This window comes from Neomonachus schauinslandi, chromosome 2 (assembly GCF_002201575.2).
Source record: "Neomonachus schauinslandi chromosome 2, ASM220157v2, whole genome shotgun sequence".
Classification (NCBI taxonomy): domain Eukaryota; kingdom Metazoa; phylum Chordata; class Mammalia; order Carnivora; family Phocidae; genus Neomonachus; species Neomonachus schauinslandi.
Window position 1 is genome coordinate 60,303,041 of NC_058404.1, and position 20,678 is coordinate 60,323,718.

The window sequence follows — 20,678 nt, forward strand, 5'->3', positions numbered from 1 at the left end:
CAGTATTGCTTTTAGATCTATTTGAATCTTTATCAGTTAATGATGGATTTGATATTTCTAATTAGCTGGAGGTAGGACTAATGATATGAAAAGTAATATAGCTGGATAATTCCCCATTTTTTTTCCTTTGGTGAAAAATATACTGTGAAATTAGTGAACCTGGAGGCAATTACTAAAATTAAAAATAAAATTTTGATAATAAGTTGCATAGTGTTTCATTACCCTATGCTTCAATAAACACAACTTCACTTAGCTGATAGGTCACAAAAAGAATGGATTAAAAAATGTGACTGGATTTGGCTTAAACCTATCCCAACTTCTGGAAAAATATTTGTCTTACTGAGTCCTGGTCAGTAGTCATCCTCTAGGAGGAATGACACAAATTTCTAACACTACCATTTTATCATAATAGAATCTTTTCTTAGTTATTAGAATATTCTGTAGTTGCAAATCAAAAAAGTTTCTCTCTTTATAATAAACATATGAAATGTAAAAATAGTTCCCTTTGTTAACTTGTAGTTACTCTCAGACATATCTGATCTAGTAGCTAAGTCACAGAAATTTATTTATTTTATTTCTTTTATTTTGGGATAGTTGAAGGTACTAATTCTTTTTTTGTCATCACACCTTCACTTCTGTGAAAGTAAATGGTCACTGACCTTTTATGATGTGTAATATAATTGGCTTGGAGGGAAACTGAAAATATAATTTGTACTCAGAGGGATAGATGCAGAGAAAATAAGCTGTAATAAATGATTTTGTGCAAAATCTCCAAGCTAGTCAACCTCTAATCTCAGTCTTTAGGTTTCATTCATACTTGTCAGTAGACTGTTTAATATTCATTGACCACATACTTCTTAGACTTAGATTTAAAAAACAAAATTCTCCACTTGCTCCATCTACATGGATTATGTCCCACCCAAATGCTAGAGTCACCTCAAATTCTGCCTATTATGTGAAGTCTTTTCAGATTGTATCAAGTATTATTTATCATTTACTTTACATCTCTATTATACTTGGCCTTGCAGTTTTTGCATTTGTCTTTTCCTCTAAATTTTAATCTTCTGGGGGGCAGGTACATTTTTTTTCTCGCTTTTCAAAGCATTTAAGCTAGTGCCTTAGATATAATATAGGCTCTTGGAATGTTTACAAAGTATAAAAATACATGTACCATAGTGACATCTTTAGTTTACCCAGTAGTTTTTTTTTTTTTTAAAGATTGTATTTATTTATTTGACAGAGAGAGACACAGCGAGAGAGGGAATACAAGCAGGGGGAGTGGGAGAGGGAGAAGCAGGCTTCCCGCGGAGCAGGGAGCCCGATGTGGGGCTCCATCCCAGGACCCTGGGATCATGACCTGAGCCGAAGGCAGACGCTTAACGACTGAGCCACCCAGGCGCCCCTACCCAGTAGTTTTTAAAATTCATCATTCATATAAGCAGGCTATGCTCTATGTATTTTCACTTTCACTTCCTTGGTAATCACCTCAGCAGTCTTGTGAGACTGATAATACTAATCTTCTTTCACAGATGATGAGACTACGAGGCTGAGTAAGTTGTTTAAAGCCATAGAAGTAGTGTGTCATGAAGCCAACACTCAAATCCAAATTTAACTTCATGGCTGCTGCCCTTTCCATTATAGCTGTAATTGATGTAAAATAAAATAGCATGTACTATTAAGGCCTTTTTTTCATCTTTGCAAGAAAAAATTCTATTTGCAAAGGATCTTGCAGGTAAAAACAAAACTCTAAAAGCATAAGCTCTTACTCTTAAGTCAGTCCTAAGAGAAAAAGAAAGGGGTGTGTGTGTGTGTGTGTGTGTGTGTGTGTGTGCATGCATATGTTAGAAGGAGGGATTGAGAGAATATGAAAAAGGTATCCAAAAATAGATTTCCATTGGCTGGATCACCAAAATGCATTTAAGAACAGAATTCCTAATATTTAAATTCAAGGTATTTGCGGAACCCCAATTATAACACATCTGTAATCATGAATCTTCAATAAAGGTTGGTTGGGATGGCTTTTTGTTGATGGTATTTTGAAAGAGTGAAAATTAGGGTTGTGTCCATGATAGGGTTACCAACCATGGAGAGGGGATAGAATGCATGGGCTAGATTAAAAAAAAATAGAGACCTAGTTTGAAGTGAGAGACCTGTAAATCTTTATTCCCTGTGTTCCTCTAGCCTCAGACAAGCACCTTTAGGGAGACAGAGTCACAGAGATAATATTTTTGTGGACTTAGTTTGAATCTTAAAGGACAGTATGACTTCAGTTTATATCTGGGTTATGCTTGCAAAGAAAATTTGTATGTATTATATAATCAAAATAAAACTTGATCAGATGATTAATACAGATAATGATATTAATATAGTCCTAGTTACACTATTTTTTCAAATTGATGCATAAGTATTTATAAATATGAACTAATTACTAAATTAGTTAATGTAAAGTCTTAACAACTTAGTGAATAGATGTCAAGTGGTTTAAGAAAGAGAGAATTGAATTCACCCACACAGCCCCTTATAACTAAGATCTGAGAGTTTCTTCATTAACATGACTTTACTTTTTTATAAAACAATTTCCTAGGAAGGTATGATTGAAAATAACTTATCTGAGTAACAGTTTTAACTTTATCCTAATAATATATAATAGAAGACTACTACAGTTAACCTAATTAAAGTAAAATTGATAGCATTGAATGACTACTTACTCTTTAAGGCTCAAGATAGCTAATTCCTAATCCCTGGTGCTTGTGAATGTTACCTTATTAGGCAACAAAGATTTTGAGGGTGTAATTTAGTTAAGGATTTTGAGATGGAGAGATTATCCTGGATTACCTGGGTAAACCATAAATGTCCTAAATGTCCTTATAATACTCAAGAATGATTACAATCAGTGAAATCTGAATCAGTGTAACATAGTAAGTGAACAAAAGAAGTAGTTTAATACTATTAATACCACAATTCAAAAATTATCAACCCTCACTGAATTTTCAGTATATACCAAGAATTGTGGTAAAATAATTTATGTTACCTTATTTAACTCCTAGGAATTAAACAAACAAATATGCAAAGAAGTGAGGTTGATACTATTACCACAGATAAGGAAACTGAGATTTTGAGAGGTTAATTTCTGTTTCTAGGTTACATGGTTAGTAAATAATTGTTCTCAGATTCAGACCCAGATCTGTCTGATTGCTAGACTATACTCCATATATAGAAGAAATACAAATGGAAAATTTTTATCATTAAATAATTAACATACACTCAATATAATCAATTTGGCAAATAAGGAAATCTCTGACAGAAAAAGGTTAAAAAATAATTTGTCATCTTATTGTCTACAAATTACTGTTAACTATTTTAATTGTTGTAATAAACAGAAACATCTGCCAAGTACTCTTCTTATGCTTTTCATATCTTTACCTATAGCTACATTTTGCCAAATGGGATCATATATTACATATCATGTGGTAATCTGTCTTTTCTTTTCATTTTGTAACACTCCACAGGTATTAAAATCTATTCTGCTCTTTTCTTATCTTTGGAGATAAAAATATCATGGAGCAGATCTAAAAATACTACTTAACCTCTTATGAATGGTCTAATAATAAGTTCTTATAACACTTTTAATTTCATTAATAATATATTATTTAAAAAGAACTAAAATAACATTTATGTCTAATGAACATATCCATGCCCCAAAATGAAATGATGTGTAAATGTATTTTGCAAACCATAGCATTCTAGAGGTGAAGGAGACATTTTGCTTCTTACTATTTGTATAGCTACTTTGTAATTGAAATAGTACTTTTATTTTTTTTATTTAATTTGAAGTTATCAACAAGGTTGGATCTGGCAAGATAAGTGTTCTTATTTCTGTATTACATATAAAGATGACTCAGTATTTATGCAAACCCATTGGTTTCATAATTGGCAACTCAGAATAATAGAGTTCTGACTTTAAACCCAGTGCTTTTCCAGTATATCTTACCTTTCAATTCTATTCATTTTTATTCTTTGTTGATTATTATTCTCATATTTCAAAACATTAATGCTACTTTCATATTTGCTTATGTCTCATAAAGTGGTTAAAATTTTCTAATGCATATAATGTAATCTAGAGGGCGTAAAACATAATAACTTAAAATTTTGGGAAGGTTAAATGAGAAGTGCATTCAGTAGAGGTTCTAAGTGATTGCTCATACTCATGGAACATATGCAGTGGTGGATTTCCTACTTATGCTGCTATTTAATGGGTGAAGAATTGAGTTTCATGGATTTATTAAAACAATTTCTATAAAATGCTGTTACAATTATTAGATGAATAGTGATTCTAAAATTTCAGCAACTTTCCTCTAATTTGATATTTTTGGAGACGTTATTAACCTGTATTCTCAAAGCACAGTAATCTATTTCAAAAATAGAATCAGCCTCCTAGTAATGAAAATTTGTTTAGCTTTTAATACAGAAATCAAAGATAATGTTTTCTAGTGAACTGTGTGTTTTTGAAATGGTAATGAGAAAAAAATAGCCCCTTTTGCCTACCATTTTACTTACTCTTAGGACACTGTAAGACAATTATGGAATATATGGTGTTCTGTTTCCACCCAATTTTACCTTTATAATTCTTGGTATTAGCCGGTTTTACATTTTTTCCTTTCTCTGAGTTAGTATTAACTAAAGCAAGAGAATATGATTTTAAGGAAAAGCCAGTTTGCAGCTAAATAAAATCTTGGCTGGGTAATCCATAAATAAGGTGGTTACCTATATAATAAGGAACTTTTATATAATAAGGAAATTTTATATTTCTGTATTAAAGGAAATTTAACCCAAACAAGTTTTAGAACTTTGAAATTAATCTTGATACACATATGACTAATATATATTGCAGAATTAAAGTAATGGTCAGTTTGTTTAGGGTAATATTTGCTTATTTTATTTATTATTATTTTTTTATTATGTTCAGTTAGCCACTGTATAGTACATCATTAGTTTTTGATGTAGTGTTCAATGATTCATTAGCTGCATATAACACCCAGTGCTCATCACAACATGTGCCCTCCTTAATACCCATCACCCAGCTAACCCATCCCCCCACCCCGCCCCGCTCTGAAACTCTGTTTTTTTCCTGGAGTCCATAGTCTCTCATGGTTCATCTCCCGCTCTGATTTCTCCCCCTTCAGTTTTCCTTTCCTTCTCCTATGGTCCTCTGTGCTATTCCTTATGTTCCACATATAAGTGAAACCATATGATAATTGTCTTTCTCTGCTGGACTTATTTGCTTTGAACTTTTAAAAATAAATGTCCTACATGGCATTTTATTATGTTTGGTGAGTGAAGATGTACAAATATCAAAAAAAAAAAAAAAGAACAGAGAAAAAGAAAAAAGAAAAAATGAAGAAAAAGGGTATCATAATAAAGGGGGAAAGCATTCATTACTAGAAGTTTTCTTTATAGACATTAGTTGTACATCTAGCCATAATTTGGTCTAGGGATGAAAGAGACCAAAAGGAGCACATTACACATTATATCTTGATTGGTTTTATGTCAATTGGTTCATAGCTTTCTACTTTAATGAAATGCTTTGATGGCATTATAGTAAAGAATCTAAGTGAGATATCATAATTTTATTAATAGCTAAAGGCTTTTAAAAGTATTTGAATGTAATTTTGAATTTCTTAAAAGTATCTGGTTTCAATGAATCATGGAACACTTCATCTAAAACTAATGATGTAATGTATGGGGATTAACATAAGAATAAAAAAAATAAATATAAAAAAAATGGGAATAGGGGAATGGACGGGGCTTCAGAGAAGATGTGAGATATCAGAAACAACTGAAAAAATGAAGCACCAGAATTCTTAAGTTTGTTTATTTCTCATTCAATAAATATTTACTGAGTACTCCCTGAAAAAAAAAAAGTATCTGGTTTTATAAGGACATTGGACTTAAATTTTATTATGCTTTTCCTTGTAAAAGTTCATCAATATTCTGATAAATAGCAATAAGTGATTTCATTGTGAAATATACATCTCCGAAGTCATCAAATGTTTAGGAAGTAAAAGATGATTCAGAAAATATTGATGATCACTAAATTATATGGTAAGGTGCCCCCCAACTTTTTTTTTTTAATTTTTGAAGTAATCTGTCAACCATTTGTCAAACCACACAATGATACCAGGATCGATTCAGGAAATGATAGTCATCCACATAAAGGGGGAATCCACTCTTGTTATTTTATTTTTAAAAATAATAATTGGTTATTTTTATACTCCAAAGCATTGGTAATGCACCTAAAATTTTTGTAATATGTACTCAAGTACAATCCCTTTTTCTGTTCTAAATTGCATTTGGAATGTTTTTACATTCCTTTCTTCATTTAAAAAATGTAATAGCTAAATGTAAGAGCTAAAGCAGTACTAGTATTTAGATAATTTAGAAAAATTGAGAGCATATGCTAAAATTCATCAATGTTCATATGGTATCTTAAGGGAAAATCTCTGCCAAATAAATATGGTGTGTTGAATACGAATCAGTTATGGGTTGCTCCACACAAGACATATATTAATCTCCTTTTTGGAAAGTGAGGGTTGATGGAAATATTCATTTGATAGACAAATACCAGAAAAGAAGGGGCAAAAAGTCAACATGTTTATATAATACTGTAACAGTATTTTAACTTTGCTCCCTTTAAATTCAGTTTTCATTGAGGCTCTAACCTGCTGCCAAGTGCACCCATATTCCAAAGTGAAGGATAAACCATCTGGGTGGGGCTTGCAAAGAAAATTCTGGAAACCAGTTTTCTAACTCTTAGCTGCTCACCAACCTAGAGGATTGAAGAGGGTCTATTTAAAATTATAGGTGGGATTTATTGTGGTAGAAATGATAGTGTTCTGTGAGACCTTTCTGCTGTGCCATGGCAAGTGAGGTGAGCTGAAGGATGGTAATATCATCAAGGAGACCACATAGAGAACCCGATACATGTTCATGGAATTTGGGGAGCACAGTGGACTCACAATGGGAAAGGCTAAAGGTGAGACTGCATGGATGACTAGCTGCTTTACGTGAAGAAGGGTGGCTTCACAATGAATGCCTGAACTCCCAAGAATTTATGTACATCCAGAGTTTGTCACATTCCCAGAGTTTGTTGGGACATAGGATTTTTTGAATGTTTATCATAGGCCAATTGAGAGTCACAAGATAGGAAGAGTTAGTCATAAGTCATTTTGAAGGATCTGGCTCCAAATCTTCTTTCGGAAGGACTGATAAGAACGTTAGGAGCACAATGATAAACTTGAGGAGAAGATTCCTGGCAATGAGAGGTATCCCCAAAACCTACTGTGGTTCCAAAGAAACATCTTCTTTGACCAGAGAGCATCAGTGCTATGGGACTAAAATACCTGTTAAATAAGACCAAAGACATTCCTGAACATTTTCCCACATACTCACGCTTCCCTAATCCTGGAGGTATTGAAAGCCTGTCAGACTGCTCTCAGGTGTGAAAGACTGACCCAAAGAAGGATAAAAAAGTCAATCTTGCCCTCTTTTCTAATGTAGGAGTTTGGCTTGAAGCTGGCAGGAACAGGTGAGGGAAAGAAGATTTAACTAAAAAGAAATGTTCAAAATTTTAACTCCACAAACATAGACATTTTTTAATTTCTATAAATTTTTGTGAGTAGAAGTGACTTACTAATATTTAATTAGGTGAGCGTCATCAAGTCATGGTATCTCCAATGAACTGAATGTGTCTCCCAAATTCATATGATGAAGCCCTAATTCTCAATGTAATGGTACTAGGAGGTGAAGGCTTTGAAAGGTAATTAGATTTAGATAAGGTAATAAGTGTGGGGCCCCCATGACAGGATTAATATCCTTGTAAGAAGAAGAAGAGACCAGAACAGAGTCTCTCTCTGTCATGTGAAGACCCAGTGAGAAGAAACCCTTCTGCAAACCAGGAAAAATGGCTCTCACCAGAAACAAAATCTACTGTCACCTTCATCTTGAACTTCCTAGGCTTTAAACTGTGAGAAATAAATGTCTGTTGGTTAAGGTACCAAATTTATTATATTTTCTTATAGCAGCCTGAGCTAAGACAGGACCTCTGGGAAACTAGCCCTATAGAGTTTAAATGGATAGTGTAGGATTAAAAAAAAGCCACCTATATTTTTGTTTTTAATTAATAGCCCAAACTTAACTACCTGAAAAATTATTTTGCTGTTTTCCAAAAATACCTGTTAAAAAAAGATAAATAATGTAATAGTGCATTAGTTTATATCATCAGAAGATTAAATTAACAATGTGTCAGAGATACTCATTTTAAAAAACTCTAAAGCTTAATTTGCTTTGTATTTTTCACTGAAATTCTTTGTTCTGCTTCACTCCATTACCCCCCTTAATTGACTTTCAGTCTATATTTATTTCATTCCTAAAGAAATATTTAACAGTGAGAAGTGAAATCAATTAATAGCCATTTTGACTACAAATTACAAAGTTTTGTCCGTCCTGTTTTTTTTAAATGGAATTATTCAATCTTTGGTTTGTTATCAAGTAAATCCACACTCTCTTTTTGATTGGTCTGCTGATACCATTGCTATGGGGTCCATGTGAAAAGAATACTGATATGGCAATGATTTCATGGTGTATTTTGGTCTTTAGATGACTCTCCAGAGAAAAGTTATGAGGTCCCCCACCTAACGTGGAGTGTTAACTATACTAGGAACTGCATGAAGTTGTCAATGCTTTATGCCACTAATTTAAATACCTCCGTCTCTATATCTAATGCATCTTTATTTTCTATGGTTTATCATATTCCTGAGTAGAGGAGGTGGGGCAAAGAGAAACATATATCTATCAAATAAGTGAAAAAGTGAAGCAAATATCATGTAGCATATAGCTAGGAAACATCTGATAATTACCTTTTCTGGATATTATAAAAAAAATAAAGGGTAGCCAGTAAAAGTTAGGGCCTTCTCTCCATTTCCCTTGTTGATGAACACATATATCTCACTAGAATAAGGCTGGCTTGATTTCAAATAATCATTATCCCTTGTTGGACAATGTAGCACATTATCTAAACTCTCCTGATTCACCTTTTGTGGAGTTACAGTCATAGATACTTTGTACACTTGAGTTGTTTAGAGGTTAATGGGATATATATTCAAGTCAGTAATAGTTTTTATTAATCCTATTCCTCCTCTTCCTCTTCCTAATTATCATTAGCTTCAATTTATAATCCCACTTAGGTTTTAATTGTTCTTATGAGAGTTCCATGGGACAATATCATTTTCAAAAATCATTTAGATACAAAATTAGAAATAATAATTGAGTTGTAAAATTAAAACTTGCAGTCTTTTAGATACCTACATATATATTTATAGTATTTTCCCATTTCTTAGGTACCTTAGAAATTTGTAAATTCATAATAAATGCTCTAAAATATTATTGATCTAAAATTGTTTATACTGTGCAACATTAAGAACTTGATCACAGATCCTAGCAGCTTTCAAGACCAAATGGACTTTTTGTGATCAAAAATAGACAAGAGTGGGGCACCTGGGTGGCTCAGTTGGTTAAGCGACTGCCTTGGGCTCAGGTCATGATCCTGGAGTCCCGGGATCGAGTCCCGCATCGGACTCCCTGCTCAGCAGGGAGTCTGCTTCTCCCTCTGACCCTGCCCCCTCTCATGCTTTCTCTCTCTATCTCATTCTCTCTCTGAAATAAATAAATAAAATCTTAAAAAAAATAGACAAGAGAAACAAAATCAACCATCTACATTCATCATGCAAGTTTGGTGTCTACAGTACTTAAAGGAAAATTTATAGCATAAATGCATATGTTAAAACAAAAGAAAGTTTCCAAATAAAAAATTTAAGCTTTTATCATAATAAATTAGAAAAATAATAGAAAATTATACTCAAAGCAAAGACATTTTAACAATGTTTATTCTTCCGATCCATGAGCATGGAATGTTTTTCCATCTTTTGTGTCTTCTTCAATTTCTTTCATGAGTGTTCTATAGTTCCTAGAGTATAGATCCTTTACCTCTTTGGTTAGGCTTATTCCAAGGTATCTTACGGTTTTTGGTGCTATTGTAAATGGAATCGATTCTCTAATTTCTCTTTCTACAGTTGCATTTTTAGTGTATAAGAAAGCAACTTATTTCTGTGCATTGATTTTGTATCCTGCCATATTACTGAATTGCTATATGAGTTCTAGTAATTTGAGGGTGGAGTCTTTTGGATTTTCCACATAAAGTATCATGTCGTCTGCAAAGAGAGAAAGTTTGACTTCTTCTTTACCAATTTGAATACCTTTTACTTCTTTTTCTTGTCTGATTGCTGTTGCTAGGACTTCTAGTACTATGTTGAACAATAGTGGCGAGAGTGCCCAGAGCAGTCTATACCTTCAGTGCCATCCCGATCAAAATTCCAATGACATTTTTCAAAGTGCTGGAACAAACAATCCTAAAATTTGTATGGAATCAGAAAAGACCCCGAATCACCAAGGAAATGTTGAAAAAGGAAAACAAAGCTGGGGGCATCACATTGCCTGATTTCAAGCTATATTACAAAGCCATGATCATCAAGACAACATGGTATTGGCACAAAAACAGACATATAGAACAATGGAACAGAATAGATAACCCAGATATGGACCCTCAACTCTATGGTCAAATAATCTTCACTAAAGCAAGAAAGAATGCCCAATGGAAAAAAGACAGTCTCTTCAATAAATGGTGTGGGAAAATTGGACAGCTGTATACAGAAGAATGAAACTCGACCATTCTATAACACCATACACAAAGATAAACTCAAAATGGATGAAAGACCTCATTGTGAGACAGGAATCCATCAAAATCCTAGAGGAGAACATAGGCAGTAATCTCTTTGACATCGGCCACAGCAACTTCTTTCAAGATACTTCTCCAAAGGCAAGTGAAACAAAAGCAAAAATGAACTTTTGGGACTTCATCAAGATAAATAGTTTCTGCACAGCAAATGAAACAGTCAACAAAACAAAGAGGCAACCCACAGAATGGGAGAAGATATTTGCAAATGACACTACAGACAAAGGGCTGATATCCAAGATCTATAAAGAACTTCTCAAACTGAACACCCAAAAAATAAATAATCAAGTCAAAAAATGGGCAGAAGACATGAACAGACATTTCTCAAAAGGAGATGTACAAATGGCTAACAGACACATGAAAAAACGTTCATCATCATTAGCCATCAGGGAAATTCAAATCAAAACCACTTTGAGATACCACCTTACACCAGTTAGAATGGCAAAAATTGACAAGGCAAGAAACAACAAATGTTGGAGAGGTTGTGGATAATGGGGAAACCTCTTACACTGTTGGTGGGAATGCAAGTTGGTACAGCCACTTTGGAAAACAGTGTGGTGGTTCCTCAAAAATTTAAAAATAGAGCTACCCTATGACCCAGCAATTGCACTACTGTGTATTTACCCCAAAGACACAGATGTACTGAAAAGAAGGGCCATATGCACCCCAATGTTCATAGCAGCAATGTCCACAATAGCCAAACTGGAAAGAGCTGAGATGCCCTTCAACAGATGAATGGATAAAGAAGATGTGGTCCATATATACATGGAATATTACTCAGCCATCAGAAAGGATGAATACCCAAATTTTACCCAACATGGATGGGACTGGAGGACATTATGCTAAGTGAAATAAGTCAAGCAGAGAAAGTCAATTATCTTATGGTTTCACTTATTTGTGGGACATAAGGAATAGCATGGAGGACATTAGGAGAAGGAAAAAATGAAGGGGGTAAAATTGGAGTGGGAGATGAACCATGAGAGACTACGGACTCTGAGAAACAAACTGAGGGTTTTAGAGGGGAGGGGAGTGGGGGGATGGGTTAGCTCAGTGATGAGTATTAAAGAGGGCATGTATTGCATGGAGCACTGGGTGTTATACAAAAACAATGAATCATGGAAGACTACATCAAAAACATAACAATAAAATAAAATAATAAATAAATAATAAAATACAATAAAAAATAAAATAAAATAATAAAATAGAAGATAACACTTTCTAACTCATTTTATGGAGCCATAATTACACTAATACCAAAAACAAAACCAAGATTAGAGGAAACAAAACTTACAGAACAGTAATCCTTATGGACAAAGATGCAAACACACACAACCTAATATAAAAAAATCCAATGCAAAAATATATAAAAAGAATAATGTAGCATGACTGAGGTTTATTCCAAGTATGCAAAGCTGATTTTACATTAAAAAATTAATCAACTTATTTTGTCATATTAATTAAGAAGAAAACTCATATGATCATCAAAATATGATATAAAAAACTCAAGTATAGCATTCATTCATGTTTAAAAATCTCAGCAGATTTGAAAGAGAAGGCAACTTATTTTTTTAAATTTAGGGTTATTTTTATTTATTTTATTATTATTTTTTAGAAGACAACTTCTTTAATCTGATTAATGACATATACAAAAACTTTTCAAGCTAACATTATACTTAATGGTGAAATATGGATGTACTTCACCCTTTTGGCCCCATCGCTGCCCTGCCCATATTGGAAACAAAGCAAGGATGTCTTTCCTCATTACTTCTTCAACATCCTACTCAAAATCATAGTGCAATAAGAAAATTAAAAAAAAAAGGCATATTATTATACAGGTCTTTCACCCTTTTGGTTGAATTTATTCCTAGGTATTATTATTATTTAAATTATTATCTTAATTTATCATTTTGCTGCTTCATTATTAGTGTATAGAAATGCATTGGATTTCTGTACACTGATTTTGCATTCTGCAACCTTACTGATTTCACATATTAGTTCTAGTGGTGTTTTGGTAGAGTCTTTAGAGTTTTCTATATATATTATCATGCCATCTGCAAATAGTAAAAGTTTTACTTCTTCCTTACCAATTTGGATGCCTTCTTTCCTTTATCTTGTCTGATTGCTGTGGCTAGGACTTCCAGTAATACGTTGAATAAAAATGGTGAGAGTGGACATTCTTGTCTTATTCCTGACCTTAGGGGAAAAGCTCTCAGTTTTTTCACCATTGACTATGTTGTTAGCTGTGAAAACTATAAAACACTGATCAAAGAAATTGAAGACAACACAAATAAATGGAAAGATATTCCATGCTCATAGATTAGAGGAACAAATATTAAAATGTCCATACTACCCAAAGCAATCTATACATTTAATGCAATCCCTATCAAAATACGAAGATCATATTTCACAGAAATAGAACAAACAATTCTAAAATTTGTAGGGAACCACAAAAGACCCCAAATAGCCAAAGCAATCTTAAGAAAAAGAAACAAAGCTGGAGGTATCACAATATCAGATTTCAAGTTGTATTGCAAAGCTATAATAATCAAAACAGTTTGGTACTGGCATAAAAACAGAGACATAGATCAATAGAACAGAATAGAACGCCCAGATATAAACCCAGGATTTTATAGTAAATTAATCTTTGACAAAGGAAACAAGAATATGCAATGAGAAAAAGTCTCTTTAACGAATTGTGTTGGGAAAACTGGACAACTACATGCAAAAGAATGATACTGGACCACTTCCTGAAACCATACACAAAAATAAACTTAAAATGGTTTAAACACCTAAATGTGAGACAGACCTGAAACCATAAAAATTCCAGAAGAGAGCACAGGCAGTAATTTCTCTGACATCAGCTGTAACAGTATCTTTTTATATATGACTCCTGAAACAAGGGAAACAAAGGCAAAAATATATTATTGGGACTACATCAAAATAAAAAGCTTCTGCATAGGAAAGGAAACAACTAACAAAACTAAAAGACAACCTACTGAATGGAAGAAGAAATTTGCAAATACGTATCCAGTAAAGGGTTAGAATCCAAAATATATAAAGAACTTATACAAGTCAACACCAAAAAAAAAAACCAAACCCCACAAATAATCCAGTTAAAAAAATGGGCAGAAGACATGAACAGACATTTCTCCAAAGAACAAGTCCAGATGACCAACAGTCACATGAAAAGATACTTAACACGCATCATCCGAAAATAAAAAAAACATATGAGATATCACCTCATACCTGTCAGAACTGCTAAAATCATCAACACAAGAAACAACAAGTGTTGGTCAGGATGTGCAGAAAAAGGAACCCTCATGCAATGTTGGTGGGGATGCAAACTGGTGCAGCCACTGTGGAAGACAGTATGAAGTTTCCTTAAAAAATTAAAAATAGAACTACCCTATGATCCAGCCATCAGACTATTGGTATTTACCCAAATAATACAAAAACACTAATTCAAAGGGACATATGCACACCCTATATTTATTGCAGCATTATATGCAACAGCCAAATTATGGAAACAGCCCAAGTATCCATCAATAGATGAATGAATAAAAAAGATGTGGTATATGAATATTATTCAGCCATAAAAAAGAATGAAATTTTGCTATTTGCAACAACATGGTTGGCTCTAGAGAATATAATGCTAAGCAAAATAAGCCAGTCAGAGAAAGACAAATACAATATGGTTTCATTCATATGTGGAATTTAAGAAACAAAAGAAATGAACACAGGAAAGAAAAAGAGACAAACCAAAAAACAGACTCTTAAATATAGAGAACAAACTGATGGTTACCAGTGGGGAGGTGGGTGAAGGGACTGGTGAAATAGATAAAGGGATTAAGTGTACACGTATCTTGATGAACACTGAGTAGTATATGGAATTGCTAAATCACCATACTGTACACCTGGAACTAATATAACACTGTATGTTAAGTACACAGGAATCAAAATATTTTTTAAAGATTTATTTATTTTAGAGAGAGAGAGAAAAAATGCATGAGTGGGGTGGAGGAGGGCAGAAGGAGAGAGAGAGGGAAAGCAGACTCTCCACTGAGTGGGGAGACCATCACGGGCTCAATCTCAGGACCCTGAGATCATAACCTGAACCAAAATCAAGTCAGATGCTTGACTGAGCCACCCAGGAACCCCATGGAATAAAAATATTTTTTAAAAAAGCATATATATTGGAAGAGAAGAAACAAAACACTCTTGACAATAGTTAAAGAAGACATAATTTAATGGGGATATATATAGCATTTTCATGGCTGAAAAACTTAATATTGTTAAGATGTCAATTCTCCCCAAGTTGATCTGTGGATTTAACTCAATCCCAATCCCAATCCCAGCAGCATTTTATGTAGCTTTGAAAAATCTGATTCTAAAATACCCATGGAAATGCAATGGACCTAGAACAACTGAAACAGATTTGGGAAAAAAAAAAAATTGGAAGAATAATGCTAACTAATTTTAAGAATTGTTTTGAAGCCACAATAATGAATGAATGAATGAATGAATAGTATGCTATTGATTAATGTTCTAGAAAAAATAGATCAGTGGAATAGAATAGGGAATCTGGCAATAGAGCTGCATAAATATAAACTAATAGCTTTTGACAACGTTGTAAAGCAATTCAATGGAGAAAGAATAGTTTTCCCAAGAAACAGTGCTATAAAAGCTGGATGTCCATATGAAAAAAATTAAACTTGAACTACACTCACACCTTACACAAAAAATTAACCCCAAATTGATCATAGACCTAAATAGAAATGTAATTGTATAAAATATCTGGAAGAAAATATTGGAGAAAATTTGCATGACTTTGGGTTAGTAAAAGAATTTTTAAACATGATAATAAAAATATAATATGTAAAGAAAAAATGAATTGGGCTTTGTTAAAATTGAAAACTTTCAATCTGTGAAAAAAGTCACAGAATCAGAGAAAATATTTGTAAATCACATTTCTCATGAAGACCTTTTATTCAAAATATATAAAGGACAATAAGAAATAAAAATACTGGGGCGCCTGAGTGCCTCAGTTGGTTAAGCGTCTGCCTTCGGCTCAGATCACGATCCCACATCGCGCTCCCTGCTCGGCAGGAAGCCTGCTTCTCCCTCTCCCGCTCCCCCTGCTTGTGTTCCCTCTCTCGCTGTCTCTCTCTCTGTCAAATCAATAAATAAAAGCTTAAAAAAAAAAGAAATAAAAAATACTGAATTAAAAAAATAGGTAAGCATTATAAACAGACATACTCCCAGTGAAGGTATGGTAAATAAGCATATGAAAAACTACTAATACCATTATACATAAAGAAATGCAAAGTAAAACTACAATGAGATACTGCTACAATACATTGTTACTGCAATGCAAAACTGTACAGCCATTTTGGAGAAACAGTTTGTCAGTTTCTTATAATGTTAAACATACTCTTACCATATAACCTGGCAATCCCACTCCTAGATAATTCTCTAAGAGAAATGGAAACTTATCTTCACACAGAAACCTTAACTTGAGTTTTCATAGAAGCTTTCTTTGTAATTGGTAAGGGTTGGAAACAACGCAGATGTCCTTCAAACTGAATCAATAAACAAATTGTGGTACATTCATACATCAGACTGCTACTCAGCAATAGAAAGATAGAACTACTGATTCAAGCAAAACTTGGATACGTGTTAAATGCATTCTACTAAGTCAAAGAAGCTATATTCATAAAATTTCATAGTCTTTGATTCTATTTATATGACAATCTGGAAAAGGTAGAACTAGAGGAATGGAAAAACAGATGAATATTTGCCCGGATTTGAGGGTTTGGGGACGTGGTTGACTATAAATGGAAACTGTGGAGGGATTTTTGGTTGATGAAGGTCTTCTATAAGGAAATGTAGTATTGGATACATGATTCAAAGCTCATACAACTGTATACCACAAAGAACATATTCTGCCACACATAAATTTAAATTTAACAAGATCAACTATAATGTAGAGGGAATCCAACAAGGAATGCAGATCGTAGCAAACAAATCTAAATTACAAATGAATCTTCTAACCACAGTAAAGTGGGTTGGGAGAAGAGACATGTCTTAACTTTGGCAAATAGGGTTTAACTGGATACTGGAAAGCTAAAGATGAAAAGAACCCAGACAATGTCCTGTTTTTGGCAAAATTGTTTCTCACAGGGCTGTGGCTTAGCACATTTTAAACTGTATGTATGCTAGTGTTCAACAAATAAGCACATTTTAGGTATTGATAGTCATGATTTTTACTGCTTGAGAAGTTATAAATAATAGAGGAGGATAAAATTTTGGTGCAGGGTTAGATTGAAGTTATCAATATGAAGATAGATAATAGCCAGAGAGAGACACACACACACAGACAGAAAGGTAGGTAGTGGATAGATGGATAGATAGATAGGTGGATAGGTAGATAGAGCTAAGCATATACATATGTACAGACATAAATATAGATGTGTACAGATATATGGGTTAGTATCTTCACATATTTCACTGCTCTGTCATGTTAAAGGGCTTATAAACAGTGATTCCACTGTAGAAATGAGCACACCTAGCATCCAGATCTCAGTTTTTAAATATTATTATTCAACTAAGGGAATCAGGGCTCCTTGGAGGAGTGGTTAATTCCAGGACTGGGGCAGGGAAAAGTACAGTAGGCCATTTAGCACACTAGTGTACATTATATCTATTCTAGCAATTAGTTCCTACATCAAATTTTAGATTACATGGATTTGCTTTTGAATACTTTCTAAATATACAAAGATAATTAAATAGGAAATAAAAGGAAATAAACCTAGATCATAAAGCTGCACTCTTGCATCTTTTTTAGGAGAGGGGATGAAGCATAATATTTGAAAGGGAAGCTGACTCACCTGTTTCTTGTTATTGGCAGATAAGTTATAGATAACCCTGTGATTCTGAGAAGAGGTGTTATTTAATATTTACTTCCCTCTGCTAAATAAGTTAAATAACATTTTCTAAAACCATTTCCATCTCTTAAGCATTCGAATTAGTCCCAATCAGTATTATACATAAGAAAAAGACCAAGTCCACCAAATTGTAAAATTAGAAGACATTTAGTATCTTGAAGGAAGGAGTATCATATCCATACACTGTCATCCTACTATTCACAATATCTGGGATGAAACAAAATAAGGACTGTAGGGAAGTGAGATCTCGAAGAGTTTCTAGTGGACACTAAGTTGTGAAGGTTCAGTGGTGAACTTGGTTGCACAAAAAAATTCTCATTTCAAAGCCAATAATTCGCCTATCTTGAGGGTTCATAAATCTGACCTTTTTTTTTTTTTTTGCTTTGAAGGGACTACTGTACTATGAATATTTACTTTTCTATATACAAGCTACATGATTAAACACAGCAGGTGATGAAAAGTACACAGAGGGTGTGTGTACCTCCAGGTACCAATGCCTCTATCGTACAGCACATCTGTCTGTTTTCTTACTTATCCTTTAAAACACTGACATTTTGAGACTGATGGCTAAATGACAGCCTAGAAGAATATGTATATATATTTGACATCTCTAAAGAATTGAACAATAATTCAAGAAGATTACTGTTGTAATGATGGCATCAACATAAGAATCATTCAACTATAAAATATAATGGTTCATATGTATTTTTAAACCATTACTAATACACATTACTTAGAACAATGTGTCTACTGGGGTTAAAGTGTCTTTTATTTTAACTTAATAAATATTTCTACAATGCTTTCAATTCTGGCTTATTTAAAAATAAAATAGCACAAATGTTGCAATTAAATACGATGATAAAATACATTAAGACATCTTATTGCTTTTTTTTTTTAAGATTTTATTTATTTTTTGACAGAGTGAGACACAGTGAGAGAGGGAACACAAGCAGGGGGAGTGGGAGAGGGAGAAGCAGGTTTCCCCTGGAGCAGGGAGCCTGATGAGGGGCTCGATCCCAGGACCCTGGGATCATGACCCGAGCAGAAGGCAGACGCTCAACGACTGAGCCACCCAGGCGCCCCCATCTTGTTGCTTTATTATAAATTGCCTCAAAATGAAGAGGAAAATCCATCCAAAGCAACCTCTGAGTAAAGTTGATTCCCATTTTATCTATAATGTTTATAGTACATGAAACATATCTTATGTATAAATAGCCTATAATTACTTTTATGTTTTATACTTGATACTTATCATACTCTTAACATTTTTTTTCCTGGTTTCTTCTAGCATAATAACCAGAATGTCTGAAGAACCTAAATAGAAGAGTAATTTAGAAAGAATATATTCATAATTATGTGTTGTGATAAGGTGGGATGTTGACAAAGAAAAATGGGTCTTAAGAGGCAGTTTTTTAAATGCCTGAATGAGAAAAACATGTCCACAAATTATAAGCAGAGGTTTTTTTTTTTTAAGATTTTATTTATTTATTTGACAGAGAATGAGGGCACAAGCAGGGGGAGCAGCAGAGGGAGAGGGAGAAGCAGACTACCCACTGAGCAGGGGGCCCGATGTGGGGCTTGATCCCAGGACTCCAGGATCATGACCTGAGCTGAAGGCAGACGTTTAACTGACTGAGCCACAGAGAAGCCCCTATAAGCAGAGTTTTAAGAATCTTTGGAGACAATTCAAAAGAGGCTGAGTCAGGGAGATTGATAGCATCAACTCTGAAATACTTTCTAAAAAAACCTTGCAATCCATTCTTTTTTGGTGAATCAAGCTAGGCTTTTCCTGATTACAAGGACTTTCTGCTGATAGAAGAAATCTATGGTGGATAGTGGGCTGGGTGTTGGTCTGAGAGGTGGTAATACAAAAGGAAAAATCAGTAAGTAATGCCCTCTAAATAGTGTCTTTCTATTTGCTTTCTCCATTCCACCTAGTCCCAGAAATATATGACTCATTAAAATAACTATGAGTCTTATTGCTCAAACATAATTTCCTGACTTTAATCTTGTGATTTAACAAAAGAAGTATAGTTTTTAAAAGTGATTTGTGATAATCTGATGACTTTTTTCCTGTGCCGTTTGTTAAATAGGTTGATTACTTAGAAAAAATAAAAATATAGTTAGTCATATTTTTTCTGTTGTGGCTTTTACAGCTTCCAAAGTTGTTTAAACTTGAAGAGGGTTTGGATTTAACCTAATGTTTATTTAAATGAGTGTACAGTAGTATGTTAATAGTAGAAATATAATGCCAAAATAACTTTCTGAATAACTTTAAATCATCTGGACACTCTGGCATGTAAGAGAAGTCAACAGATCTAGAGAGGAAAAAGTGGTATCATATCTTCCACAGGCCCTATGTTCTGTATACTGTAAGCACTTTTTTTTTTAAAGATTTTATTTATTTATTTGAGAGAGAGAGAATGAGAGCACGAGAGGGAAGAGGGAAGAGGGAGAAGCAGACGCCCTGCTGAGCAGGGAGCCCGATGCGGGACTTGATCCCGGGACTCCAGGATCATGACCTGAGCCGAAGGCAGTCGCTTAACCAACTGAGCCACCCAGGCGCCCCTGTAAGCACTTTTGAAAATGGAAATGATTCTATAAATTTTTTTATTATTGTTCTTGTTATTATGGTGAATGCTCTAAGAATTTGTAAACCAGGACCAAAATCTTTCTCACAATCGCCTCTTTAATGTTTTTACTTCCTACTTCATGACTTTGTTTAATTCTGGAATAATGATGGTTCCTACATATCAGTGGAATACAGATTTCAATAATGCAGAGGTTTTGACAATCATATTCACTGTTGTATCCCTAGTACCTAGAATTGAGTGCAGAGATAGAAGTAGGGAGACCAGGTAGGAAGCTGTTTCATAAAGTGGTAAGTG

General features: G+C 33.8%; 1 protein-coding gene across 1 annotated transcript in view; it reads right to left on the reverse strand.

Moving 5' to 3' along the window:
* Positions 1–10,414, reverse strand: part of ANXA10 (annexin A10) — an 89,773-nt gene extending 79,359 nt beyond the window's left edge. Inside the window, exon 1 of the mRNA XM_021698745.1 lies at positions 10,403–10,414. Coding sequence (XP_021554420.1) covers positions 10,403–10,414 — 12 coding nt within the window. The remainder of the gene's footprint in view (positions 1–10,402) is intronic.
* Between the last annotated feature and the right edge of the window lie 10,264 nt (positions 10,415–20,678).